The following is a 14,479-nucleotide window of genomic DNA, read 5'->3' as shown; positions in this document are numbered from 1 at the left end:
AGCATGATTCATGTTGGATAAATTGTTGAATTAGGGATTTAAATGAATGAAATTCAAGTTAGAATAGATGAAGGGATTAAATTGTAAAGTAAGCTATAATTTTTATGTTGTAGGACTAAATTCAGAAAAAATTGAAATTAGTGAAATATGCTGAAAATTTAGTAGTTAAATTTGAGTTTGGATGAAATTTGAATAGAAATAGAGTGTGAATTAAATTAGAAAAGTAGATAAATCTAGTTAGGACTAAATTGGAATTAAATTATGAATTGGATAGAAATTCTATTATTATTATTTTAAATTAATGTTGTAATTAATTGTGTAAATTATTATTTTCAGTAGCTAATAAGGACCTCGAGGCATCGGCATACAAAGGAAAGGAGAAGATTATTGATGAATAATTGAGCAAATTCGGTTTGTATTACTATAATTCAAATTTTTATTATTTAATTTTAAATTTAAATTATGTGTATGATAAGCAAATAATAAGGTAAGTGACTTTAATGAATTGATTTTGGAAAATTAAATTGAATGATAAAAGTATGTGTTGGTAATTGAATTGTGTTTTGATTAGTGAATGGAAAAGTATAATTGATAATTGAAAATGAATTCTTGAAATAAAAGTGAAAATTGGATTGTGAAATTGAATGGAGGTTAAATTGAATGATAAATACGTATTGGTATTAAATTTATTATTATCAATTGTTGAATTTTGAATAATATGTTTAGAAAATAAAATTAAGGTGAATATTGATATTGAATTAAATGATTTTGAATTGTATGTGAATTGAATGGAAACTATTAGTGATATGATTTGAGTTAAAAGAATTAAGGTGGTATCGAATTGATAATAAGAGAAATTGTAATTGGAATAGCTTTGATTGAAATTTAATTGTGATTATATGTGAACAATTGAAATGCATATTGGATTGAGAAATTGATTTGAATTGTGAACATGAGAAATTGTGATTGAGTTAAGATTGAAAATGAAATAGATATGTAATTTGAAACACTATTAACTAGTCGGGTTGAGTCGGATATAATTGGCATGCCATAGGATTTGGAAGAGTACGAGATTTATCAGCCTTGCCGATCAGGCACTTTATGTGACGTATATTAGGCACTTTATGTTTCGTATATTAGGCACTTTATGTGTCGTATTTCAGCCACCTCGTGTGTTGTATTAGGTGGCTCGTGTGTCGTTTCAGGCACTTATGTGTCTTATACTGATCAGGTACTATGTATCGTTTTAGGCACAATGTGCGGTACTGGTGTGTTTGGTTTGGGTTGGAATACGTGTATTCGTCAAAGTCCAGATTGTTAATAGGGTGAATAACTGAAATGAGAAATTTATATGAATCTGATTGATTGTAATATTGAAAATATTGAAGAAATGAGAAAACTGAATTGTGTATTGAAATTGAAATTGGACATGGAAAACATGAACTAAATGTTCATGTAGTAAATGCAATTAAAGTTATGACATATGATTAAAATTGATGCACAGTTAAAAGTTTATTGCTAATACTAATATAGTTTAAGAAGGAATTAATGTAAGAGAAAATCAATTGTTATATACTAGATATTTATATTTTATTATGGTTATTATATTTTGAATTATGGTAATACCACTGAGTATAAACTACTCAGCGTATGGTTGTTTCCATGCGCATGTCAGTAGAAGTCAAGAGTCTTGGTCCAACATCCGAACGATCCCAAATCCAGCATAAATTTTGGTGATGTTTTCTCCCTTAATTGAAAGTGGCATGTACTAGGAGTTGTATAGGTTATATAGATATGCTAGTAATGCTGGTTATAAAAATGGTATACCATATTCTGATATTAGTTTAATAAAATGGTAAAGATTTTATTATATAATTTGGCATTAAGTTAGAATGGAAAATGAATGGAGTTATTAGTTAATTTTGAATGATATTATGAATGTTTAGTTATTAAATTACTATGTTAATGAATTGGTCATGATTTAGGCATATTTAAGTTTAAATTGTTTTTGGTTGTGCCATTGGTTTTGGATTGGTTGTTGTTTGAAAATTGTAGGGAAGGTTAGATTTTTATAAAGCGGATATATTGAGTTTTTTTTTAAAAATAAAATAAAATTTGGAGTACTCGAACAAGTCCTGTTCCATTTTTAATATGTGATTTAACCTCGAGGGTCCATTAAAAAGGATTTTATGATTTAATTTTTATATGTTTGTTCTTTACTTGTAAATTGCTTGTAAACTGACCGATATGTTCTGTAATGCCTCATAACCCTTATACTAGGATGTGTTACAGTTATTGGTATCAAAGCTATCAGGTTTAGTCGATTCTCGGACTAAATCGAGCTCAAAATTTGAGTCTAGATGTACATGCCACTGTCAAGTCAAAACTGAGTTGGGATTTGGATGCTAACCTATTTGTTTGTTTCCGTTTTATAGATTAAAGATGTCTGATGAAAGAATAAACGATATTGATGACGAAATGTGCACCAGAGAAGAAGAATCTTACGGGTTAGATGAAACTGAAACGATAACACCTAGTATTAACCCGATAAGGAATCAACCTCCTAGAGTAGATAGAAGAAATAATAAAGATGATTCTGATAGATTAATATTTATGTCCGATGCTTTGCAAAGAGTAGCGGGGACTATTCCTGCTACAACTTCTGCACCAACTCAAAGACGGCCCCTTATAAAAGAGTTAAGGAAATATGGTGCCATTGAATTTTTGGGTTTGAAATGAGTTGATCCATCCACTGCAGAGAATTGGATGGAATCAAGTAAACGAGTTCTACAGCAATTGGAGTGTACCCCTTGAGAACGTTTTATCTGTGTTGTTTCTCTGTTACTAGGTGAAGCTTATCTATGGTGGGAATTTGTAATACGACATCTGCCTATAGAACAGGTGACATGAGACTTATTTCAGAAAGAATTTTAGAAGAAATATGTGGGGAGCTGTATATCGAAGATAAGAGGCAAGAATTTTTTATGTTAAAACAAGGTGATTTATTAGTGGTAGATTACGAGTAGGAATTTTCTAAACTCAGCTGATATGTTTCTAAGTTTATACCAACAAAGGCTGATAGTTGCAACAGGTTCCTACGGGGCTTGAGAGATGAGATCAGAGTATAGTTGGGGTCACAACGAATTACGAAATTTGTGGATTTGGTTGAGAAAGCTAAGATGGTAGAGCAGGTTTTGGGTTTGGATAAAAAGCCTGAGATAGCTAGATCGACCAGGAAACGAGCTGGTACTACTAGTTCAAATCCTTTACCGAATAGATCTCAAGAATCCAACCGAGGAAAACAGACGACGGTATCTACTGGTAGTGTAAGAGGTCCACCCCGGGATGCGAAAATTCAAGAATGTGGATATTGTGGGAAAAACATTTAGGTGAATGTTGGAAAGTGACTAGAGGCTGCTTCTGTTGCAGGTCGACAGAGCACTTTGTTAAAGATTTTTAGAAAAATAAAAATGTTACTCCTGCCACATCACAGAGATCAGTATCTACTGCTCAAGGCAGAGGTTCAGGCAGAAGTGGTTCGGTATCTAGAGGTGGAGGTGTTCGTAAGAGCAGTGACATAGTTACATAGCAGTCAGAGGCAAGAGCACCGACCAGGGCTTACGTGGTTCGGACAAGAGAAGAGGGCGATGCACATGATGTCGTGACAGGTATATTTTTATTGCATTCTGAACCTGTTTATTCTTTAATTGATCCAGGTTCGTCGCATTCATATATTAATTCAAAATTGGTTGAGTCGGGAAAGTTAAAATCTGAAATGCCTAGAGTTTTCATAGAAATGTCTAGCCCTTTGGGACAAACTATATCTGTAGGTAGAGTGTGCCGGAGATGCCCGTTGATGATACATGATAAAATGTTTTCTGTTGACTTGTTGATTATGCCTTTCGGTGATTTTGATATAATATTGGGTATGGATTGGTATCTGACTACTGGGTGATTTTGGATTGTTATAAAAAGAGGTTTAGAATTCAGACAGAGGATGAGGACAGAATTGAGGTTAACAGCATTCGTACTAGTGGCCCGACACGTATCATTTTGGCGATGAAAGCTAATAAATTACTTTAGCAGGGTTGTTCAGCGTATTTGGCATATGTTATTAATTCTAATTCAGTTGGAAGTCAGCGTAGTCAGATTAGGACCATATGTGAGTTTCCAGATGTATTTCCTGAAGAACTGTCGGGCTTACCACCTGACAGAGAGGTTGAATTTGTTATAGAAGTGTATCCGGGTACAGCACCAATCTCTATACATTCGTACCGAATGTCGCCCACTGAATTAAAAGAGTTGAAGGTACAGTGATAGGACTTACTAGATCGTGGGTTCATTAGACCGAGCAATTCACCTTGCGGAGCCACGGTATTGTTTTTTAAGAAGAAAGATGGATCAATGCGGCTATGTATTGATTATCGGCAGTTAAATAAGGTAACAATTAAAAAAAATATCCATTACCTCAGATTGAAGATTTATTTGATCAACTGAAAGGAGCTTCAGTATTTTCAAAGATTAATTTGAGGTCTGGGTATTATCAGCTGAAAGTAAAAGAAAGTGATGTGCCAAAGACTGCATTTCGTACCCGGTATTGTCATTATGAATTTTTGGTGATGCCGTTCGGGTTAACTAATGCCCCAGCTGCTTTCATGGATCTCATGAATCATATCTTTCAGCCGTATTTAGATCAGTTCGTGGTGGTTTTTATTGATGATATATTGGTCTATTCGAAGTCAGAATTAGAACATGATCAACATTTCAGAATTGTACTACAGATATTACGGGAGAAACAGTTGTGTGGCAAGCTCAACAAATGTGAATTATGGTTATCAGAGGTTGTATTTTTGGGACATGTAGTATCAGTAGATGGCATTCGTGTTGATCCAAAGAAAATTGAAGCGATTGTTCAATGGAAACCGCCTAAGAATGTATCAAAAGTACGTAGTTTTCTCGGTTTAACTGGGTACTATAGGAGATTTGCAAATGGATTCTCGAAAATAGCTTTGCCAATGACCAAACTGCTATTAAAGAATGTTTCATTTATTTGGGATGATCAGTGTTAGAGGAGTTTTGAGACATTGAAACAAATGTTGACTGAGGCACCTGTTCTGTCTTTACCAGAATCGGGTAAAGATTTCATAGTATAAAGTGATACTTCTTTGAATGGTCTGGGTTGTGTATTGATGTAGGACGGAAAGGTAATAGCTTATGTATCTCATCAATTGAAACCACATGAGCGTAACTACTTGACACATGATTTAGAATTGGATGCAATAATTTTTGCGTTGAAAATTTGGAGGCATTATCTTTATGGTGAGAAATGCTATATATACACCGATCATAAAAATTTGAAATATCTTCTTTCTCAAAAAGAATTGAATTTGAGACAGAGACGGTGGATAGAGCTATTAAAAGATTATGACTGTGTTATAGACTACCATCCGGGAAAAACTAATGTTGTAGCTGATGCACTATGTAAAAAAGCTGCAACTGAATTGAGAGGGATGTTTGCACGACTCAGTATCAGTGATGATGGGAGTCTTTTGGTTGATTTAAGAATAAAGCCGGTAATGCTTGATTAGATCAGATCAGTGCAGTTGGAAGATGACAAATTGTTGAAGAAAAGAGAGATGGTATAGAATGGTACAACAGAGAACTTTAGTATTAATGATTGTGAATGTTTGATATATCAAAATCGGATTTGTATTTCAGCTAATTCTGTGATGAAGAAATCGATTCTTTGAGAAGCTCACGACAGTCCATTTGCTATGCACCCCCGAGGCACAAAGATGTATCGTGATTTACGAGAAATGTATTGGTGGACAGGGATGAAAAAAGATATAGTTGAATAAGTCGATAAATGTCTGACTTGTCAGTGAGTAAAAGTAGAACATCAGGTATCGACAGGTCCACTTCAGCCTATTAGTATCCCCGAGTGGAAATGGGATTGCATCACTATGGACTTTGTTATGGGACTACCATTTTTAGCAAGCAAAAAGAATACTATTTGGGTAATTGTTGATCGGCTTACAAAGTTAGCTCATTTCATAGCAGTCAGAACTGATTGGTCATTACAGAAGCTTGTTGAGGCTTATATCCGAGAAATTATTAAATTACATGGAATTCTGATAACAATAATTTCAGATCGGGATCCTCGATTCACATCGAGATTTTGGAGGTAGTTGCATGAATCATTGGGTACTCGACTTAGTTTCAGTACAACTTTTCATCCGTAAATTGACAAACAATCTGAAAGGTTAATTCAGATATTAGAAGACATGCTTCGAGCTTGCATTATTGATTTTGAATCATTGGGAATGTTATTTTCCATTAACTGAATTTGTTTACAATAATAGTTTCGAATTTAGTATTCAAATGGTCCCGTATGAAGCGTTATATGGTCGAAGGTGTAGATCACCGATATGTTGGATGAAATTGAATGAAAGAAAAGTAATTGGGCCGGAATTGATTCAAGAGACAAAGGAAATAGTTTGAAGGATTAAAGATAGACTGAAAGCCGCCTTCGACAGACAGAAATCTTACGCAGATTTGAAACAATGAGACATTGAATATTCCGTTGGTGATAAAGTATTCCTCAAAGTATAGCCTTGGAAGAAAATTTTGAGATTTGGCTGAAAAGGTAAATTGAGTCAACGTTTTATTGGGCCGTATGACATAGTGGAAAGAATCGGACCGGTTGCCTATCGATTGGCTTTACCTCTAGAATTACAGAAGATTCACGATGTTTTTCATGTTTCGATGCTTTAGAGATATAGATCGGATCGTTCTCATATTATTCCCATTGAAGACATTGAAATTCGATCTGATTTGACTTATGAAGAAGAGCCAGTTAAAATATTGCCTCGAGAAGTAAAAGAGTTGAGAAATAAACGGGTTCATCTAGAAAAAGTGCTATGGAGAAATCATAATGTGGAATAAGCAACTTGGGAACCGGAAGAAACTATGAGAGCACAATATCCTCATATCTTCTCAGGTAAATTTCGAGGACGAAATTTATTAAGGGGGGAGAAATGTAATGACCCAAAATTCATGGGCATCAAAATAGTGCAATATCGGGCCTCTGTCTTAGTAAACCGAGTCTGTAAACAATTATTAAGAGTAATTATGAGTCTAGTAATGTGTCTAATTAAGTTTTAACTAGATGAATTTAGTTTAATTAAGAGAAATTAGGAAAAGGACTAAATAGAATAAGGTGTAAAAGTTTAATTATAGATTAAAAGAATGTATAAAGGGCCAAAATGGCAATTAAGCCAATTCATAAATATGAGGCGACATAAGTTGATTGAATTGAAGATATTACATGATATTTAATTAATAATTATTAAGGTTTAATATTAAATTATAAATTATAATAATTATTATTATATTATGAAATAAGTTAAATAAAGACAAATATATGGTAATGATTTAATACAAGTGTATGGTATAGATGATATTGTACATTTATGAATAAAATATATATGTTTGTAATAATATTATTTGTTGTTAAATAGATTTTTATTAAATAAATAAGATAATTGACAAATATATGGTACAAAATTTATACAAGTGTATATAATTAAATAATTGGTTTACTTAACATTTAAGCATAAGATATTTTATATTGATATTATATTAATTATTAAGTAATTAAAAAAATAAAGTAAATAAAAACGAAACAAAAGAAAAAGAAAGGAGAAAGAAGCAGGGAGCATTTCGAAACAGAGCAGGAAAAGGAGAAAAAAGAAAAATAAAAGGGAAAACTAGGGATTTGAAGCTTGAAGTTTAATTGGTAAGTTAAATTAAGTCTTTTTCTCTTAAATTTGATGTTTTAGAAGTTTTAAAACAAAGTTTTGTTGAAATTAGGTTGAAGTCTTGGAAGTTCATAGGTTTTTAAGCATGATTCATGTTGGATAAATTGTTGAATTAGGGATTTAAATGAATGAATTCAAGTTAGAATAGATAAAGGGATTAAATTGTAAAGTAAGCTATAAGTTTTATGTTGTAGGCACTAAATTGAGGAAAATTTGAAATTAGTGAAATATGCTAAAATTTAGTAGTTAAATTTGAGTTTGGATGAAATTTGAATAGAAATAGAGTGTGAATTAAATTATAAAAGTAGATAAATCTAGTTAGGACTAAATAGAAATTAAAGTATAAATTGGATAGAAATACTATTATTATAAATTAATGTTGTAATTAATTGTGTAAATTATTATTATTTTCGTAGCTAACAAAGAACTCGAGGCACCAGCACACAAAGGAAAGGAGAGGATTATTGAGGAATAATCGAGCAAATTCGGGTTTCTATTACTATAATTCAAATTATTTATTATTTAATTTTAAATTTAAATTATGTGTATGATAAGCAAATAATAAGGTAAGTGACTTTAATGAATTGAATTTGGAAAATTAAATTGAATGAGAAAAGTATGTGTTGGTACTGAATTGTGTTTTGATTAGTGAATGAAAAAGTATAATTGATATTGAAAATGAATTCTTAAAATAAAAGTGAAAATTAGATTGTGAAATTGAATGGAGGTTAAATTGAATTATAAATACGTATTGGTATTAAATTTATTATTATCAATTGTTGAATTTTGAATAATATGTTTAGTAAATAAAATTAAGGTGAATATTGATATTGAATTAAATGATTTTGAATTGTATGTGAATTGAATGGAAGCTATTAGTGATATGATTTGGGTTAAAAGAATGAAGGTGGTATCGAATTGATAATAAGAGAAATTGTAATTGGAATAACTTTGATTGAAATTTAATTGTGATTATATGTGAACAATTGAAATGCATATTGGATTGAGAAATTGATTTGAATTGTGAACATGAGAAATTGTGATTGAATTAAGATTGAAAATGAAATAGATATGTAATTTGAAACCCTATTAACTAGTCGGGATGAGTCGGATATAATTGGCATGCCATAAGATTTGGAAGAGTACGGGATTTATCGGCCTTGCCGATCAGACACTTTATGTGTCGTATTTCAGGCACCTCGTGTGTTGTATTAGGCACCTCGTGTGTTGTTTTAGGCACTTATGTGTCGTATACTAATCAGGTGTTATGTACCGTTTTAGGCACAATGTGCCGTACTGGTGTGTTTGGGTTGGAATCCGTGTATCCGTTAAAGTCCAGATTGTTAATAGGGTGAATAACTGAAATGATAAATTTATATGAATCTGATTGATCGTAATATTGAAAATATTGAAGAAATGAGAAAAATGAATTGTGGATTGAAATTGAAATTGGAAATGGAAAACATGAACTAAATGTTCATGTAGTAAATGCAATTAAAGTTATGACATATGATTAAAATTGATGCATAGATACAAGTGTATTGTTAATACTAATATAGTTTAAGAATGAACTAATGTAAGAGAAAATCAATTGTTATATAGTTGATATTTATATTTTATTATGGTTATTATAGTTTGAATTATGGTAATACCACTCAGTATAAAATACTCAGCGTACGGTTGTTTCCGTACGTAGGTCAGTAGAAGTCAAGAGTCCCGGTCCAGCATCCGGACGATCCTGACTCCAGCATAAATTTTGGTGATGTTTTCTCCTTTAATTAAAAGTGGCATGTACTAGGAGTTGTATAGGTTATATAGATATGCTAGTAATGTTGGTTGTAAAAATGGTATACCATATTTTGATATTAGTTTAATAAAATGGTAAAGATTTTATTATATAATTTGGCATTAAGTTAGAATGGAAAATGAATGGAGTTATTAGTTAATTTTGAATGATATTATGAATGTTTAGTTATTAAATTATTATGTTAATGAATTGGTCATGATTTAGATATATTTGAGTTTAAATTGTTTTTGGTTGTGCCATTGGTTTTGGATTGGTTGTTGTTTGAAAATTGTAGGGAAGGTTAGATGTTTATAAAGGGGATATATTAAGTTTTTTTTAAAAAAAAATTTGGAGTACTCAAACAAGTCCTGTTCCATTTTTAAAATGTGATTTAACCTCGAGGGTCCATTAAAAGGTATTTTATGATTTAATTTGTATATGTTTGTTATTTACTTGTAAGTTGCTCGTAAACTGACATATATGTTTTGTAATGCCTCATAACCCTATTTCGGCAATGGGTTAGGGTTAGTGGGTGTTACAGACCACCACTAATATGCTTCGTCTTTTAACAAAGACACGACACATCTCAAGCAATTATCAGGTGAATAGGCTATTTCATCGAAGTATCTCTGTATGTTCTCCAGCTAGTATTCAACCTTGGCCGGATCAACTTTCATTTTTTGTCTAAACTCTTCAGTCATACACTTTCTAATTTTGTCAATCGAAGCTCATCGTACACTTTCCATATTCTGAGGATGAGGGGGTACCACAGGAGGCACATTACGGGGCGGAGGTTGCAAAGTTATAGGATTAGTTCTCATAAATTCAGTAAAACATTTCTCAATCATCCCAAAGAAGACATTTCTTGCCTTATTTTCGGGCATTTTTGGAACAAGGATACTGCGACTTGCTCCCTGATCGATAGCCGGAACACTACTATCTACTTCATCAGAGATGACATGGTTTGATTCGGCCGACATCTTTATATCTATAAAAAAAGAGAGTCAAATCAGATTTGAAGCATCACACTATCATAGGTTATCGTGGCATGTCTTCTCTAGACTTGATACACGCTACGTTCAGTCCTAGAATTGATTAAACTATAGCTCTAATATCACTAAATGTAACACCCCTCAATAGCCAAACTCAAGTTACGAGATGCTACTACTATTACCAGAGCATCCAACAGTCAAATCTCAATAGTAATTCATTCTAATCATCAGTTCTTAACATTAATGCATGCATGACACATCATACAAGTAAAATTGAAACTCAATCGAGCTTGTGAAAGCTCCAAAGTTGACCCAAGCATGAATAAAGACCAAATTGAAAACTTTTCAAAGTTTGAGCAGGGGTATCGATACTCAAGTTAGTTACCAATACCATCTTTAATTTTGATGTTTCAAAATCAAGTTAAAATCCACAAGTATCGGTACCGTTTTGACATTCTGCCAATTTTAAACTTTGAAAATGAGTCAATTTTATCGATACCTTTATATGTATCTCTCCTTGGGAAAATAAGTATCGATACTTATATGGGTAACAATACCAAATTGGCATTCTGTTGATTTAAAATACTGTTCATTTGGTAAAGTATCGATACTTCATTCAATAGTAAATGTTGCAGTACTTCTAAGAGTCCAACCATTTGTATTAGTTGCAATTGGGGACGTGGCTTACGTTTTTGCTTTCCCTTGATGCAATTTCTATACACTTTGGGAATGGCTCCCCTAGCTTTGGCAATCACTTTACAACATTATGTCGTAGCGAACATTGCAGGCCTTTGAAATGAACATGACCTAGTCTTTCATGTCACGGTCCAAAACAAAATTACTTATACAATTGCATGTCGATGGTATGATTAAGCCATAATAGTTATCAAATGTCCTTACACCTTTCATGTCTGGCTTATTTGATTTGTTGGTTACCAAACTTTTGTCCTTTGTGATGTTTACATGTATCCTTTAATCACAAGCCTGACTAATGCTTATTAGATTTTCCTTTCAGCTTTTTATAATAATGACATTTTATAATTGAGACATTGTGTCTAACATTCAAAACTCATTTTCCAACAATCCAAACTTTCTTACCATGTTATAGGAATGACAATTTGAATTGCAGATGCAGATATTTGATTTGAATTTTAGGGATTCAAATTTAGATGTTAAAATTATTATCTAATCAGAATTTGGATTAAGAAATATTAAATTTATATATTTCTATTGCAAAATGAATTTGTAATAACTATTTGCAACCTAACACTGCTTGTGAAGAAGAAAAAAAAGTAACTGTTTTAACGTTTACGCAAGTGAGTTCGAAACGAATTTGTTGCTAGAAATGAAATTTCTCAAAATGGTATGAAATTAAAAAACAAAAGATGAACGTAATCATAATTGGAATTTGATTGAAATCTTCTTTCTCATTTCTCTCTTACACTGTAGCCGCTTATACCAAAAAAGAAATATCTTTTGTCGAACTCAAAACTCCAATAATATATATTATTGATGTATTTTTGGCAATGGACGGAGAAGAAGAATGATTTTTAAGAAAAGTGAGACGGGTTTGGATTACTCTTGTAAAATCAACGTGACACAAGAGAGTACTGAAATGTATTTTTTGATGTTCAAATCAACATAATGAAGAAGGAAGACTCCATAAACTAGACTGTTAACAGGAATTTTATTGCCTTTTAGTTTATGAATGCTTATGTGGGGAGTTCAATTTGGTCGTTTTGTTTACGTGCAGGCAACTTATGCACTTCTGATTCATGTTCTCCTTTATTGGTAAGGTGTTGATAAATGTACTTCGTCTACGGGTTTTATTTTTTGTACAGATTTTTTTCAATAAAATAATTCTATTTAGCTGATCTCACTTTCCTTAAAAATCATTCTTCAGCACAACTTAGTACAAAAAATCATCATCCACAAAAATAATAACTTCTAATTTCAAATGTTTAACTTAATTAATTTTTTTTAATTATGAACTATTCAAAAAGTTATAGACAATGTATAGGGAGAATCAATTATTTTATTAGGAGAAGTCTTTGAAGTGTCGTCTTTTGGGAAGTCGACCTGGACCTTGTACAGTTGAACTATTGTTCCCGAAAGATAGTCAAGTGGTAGTGCTCTTACCCACTAAGACTCTTTAAGGTCATGGGTCGGAATCCCACCAAGGCCAAAATGATAAAAATCATTTGCTTGGTGGATCTAAGCACTCCTGCCTAAACTTCGTGAACCTCTTTGGGCTCTTCTCAGAATAAGAAGACAAAATCCAAGAGTTAAAATCGAGCATAAACAACTCGAGAACAATATATCTACTGTTGAAAGAGTGAGACACTCCAAAATAGATATTCACCCCCAACCTACACCAAAATATTCAACTTAGAAATTAAAATACATCTAATTAATTCAATATAATTATCAAACTTTCATATAAGAAAGTTTAAATATGACACCTCAAAATTCTTAAGATCGTCTCCATGCCATTAAACCAAATTGTCACAAGTTACAACTATTATATATATATATATATGGAAGTCAACTTATTTGTATTTTTGAATGGTGGAGAGAAATGGGATTAAAAAATTGTGAAACACCAAGCTTAAAGCAGCGAGATGGGCAAAGCTTACGCAGAGTAAAAGGAAAACCATTTCTGTTTCTCTTCAACACTAAATTTACGTACAAGCAACTCTCCCTAATTTTCCCATTATAAATACTCCTCAACCTTTGCTATAATGAATCACTCAAAACCCTCAGTTATTACTCTCTTTCTTTCAAAGCAAAAGTAAACCCTTTATTAACTTCCTAAAATGACTTCTTCCTCATCGAACTCCTCAATCTCAGATAAAACATTTACGGGTTTCGGCAACCTCATCAAGCTCCTTCCTACAGGAACTGTCTTCGCTTTCCATTTCCTTAACCCTGTCTTGACCAACAACGGACAGTGCAGCCCTGTGAACAAGGTCTTCACCAGCATCCTCATTGCTCTTTGCGGGTTTTCTTGTGCTTTCTCTTGCTTCACTGATAGTTACAAAGGCAGTGATGGTTCGGTTTATTACGGTATCGTCACCATCAACGGTCTTTTGCCGTTTTCGGGTTCAAGTTCGGGTTCGGTTAACTTGTCCAGCTACAAGCTGAGGCTTGCTGACTTCGTTCATGCGTTCTTCTCGGTCATTGTGTTTGCTGTCTTGTCTTTGTTGGATTCTAATACCGTACAATGCTTTTATCCGTCTTTCGAATCGACTGAGAAGGCTTTGCTCATGAGTTTGCCGCCGGTTATCGGAGTGATTTCCAGCACGATCTTCATGGCATTCCCTAACACACGCCATGGGATAGGCTACCCTTCAGCTGATTCCTCCAACTCTAATTCAGACAATTCCTAATATGTCTGGGACATGAATATATGAACACAAGTTATTGGTTAAGGTCAATTTGTATGTTTTTTCCCCTATGGATCAAATGTTTGTTTGAGTAAATGTTGAAAACAGAGGGAAATTTAAGGATGTCAAGTGTATGGTATCATCCTTGAATTCTAGTCTGTATGTATGTATTTGCTAGGTTTATTGTATTTTAATTTTTTTCCAATTTATGAGATCTTTAATGATATTTTCCTTAATTTTATACTATAATATTTATCAAATGCTAATTAAATGTATGAAATCGAAAAGATTATCATTTGAAATTTGTCTAATAATGAGTTTTCTCTTTTATGAAAATTGAGAAGGTAATCCCTTTAATTTATCAAAAGTGGGTCATCATACTTCAATAATTGAGTCCTCTTCTCTTGGTGGTTAACATATAAACTTGATTTGTTGATTTTGATAATATGGTACTTATAAATGATTCAACTATTAATTTTTTTTATCTTGGTTCAT

The 14,479-nt window shown here is 32.5% G+C and overlaps 1 protein-coding gene across 1 annotated transcript; it reads left to right on the top strand.

Moving 5' to 3' along the window:
* The first annotated feature begins 13,274 nt into the window (after positions 1 to 13,274).
* LOC105778549 (protein DMP2) lies at positions 13,275 to 14,220 on the top strand. Its single transcript, XM_012602271.2, has one exon. The coding sequence runs from the start codon at positions 13,415 to 13,417 to the stop codon at positions 13,985 to 13,987; it is 573 nt and encodes a 190-aa protein (XP_012457725.1). The 5' UTR covers positions 13,275 to 13,414; the 3' UTR covers positions 13,988 to 14,220.
* Positions 14,221 to 14,479: the final 259 nt, after the last annotated feature.

The sequence above is a fragment of the Gossypium raimondii genome, chromosome 10 (assembly GCF_025698545.1).
Source record: "Gossypium raimondii isolate GPD5lz chromosome 10, ASM2569854v1, whole genome shotgun sequence".
Lineage (NCBI taxonomy): Eukaryota > Viridiplantae > Streptophyta > Magnoliopsida > Malvales > Malvaceae > Gossypium > Gossypium raimondii.
Note: the sequence above shows the minus strand (reverse complement) of the source record. Positions and strands in the feature narration are given on the sequence as shown.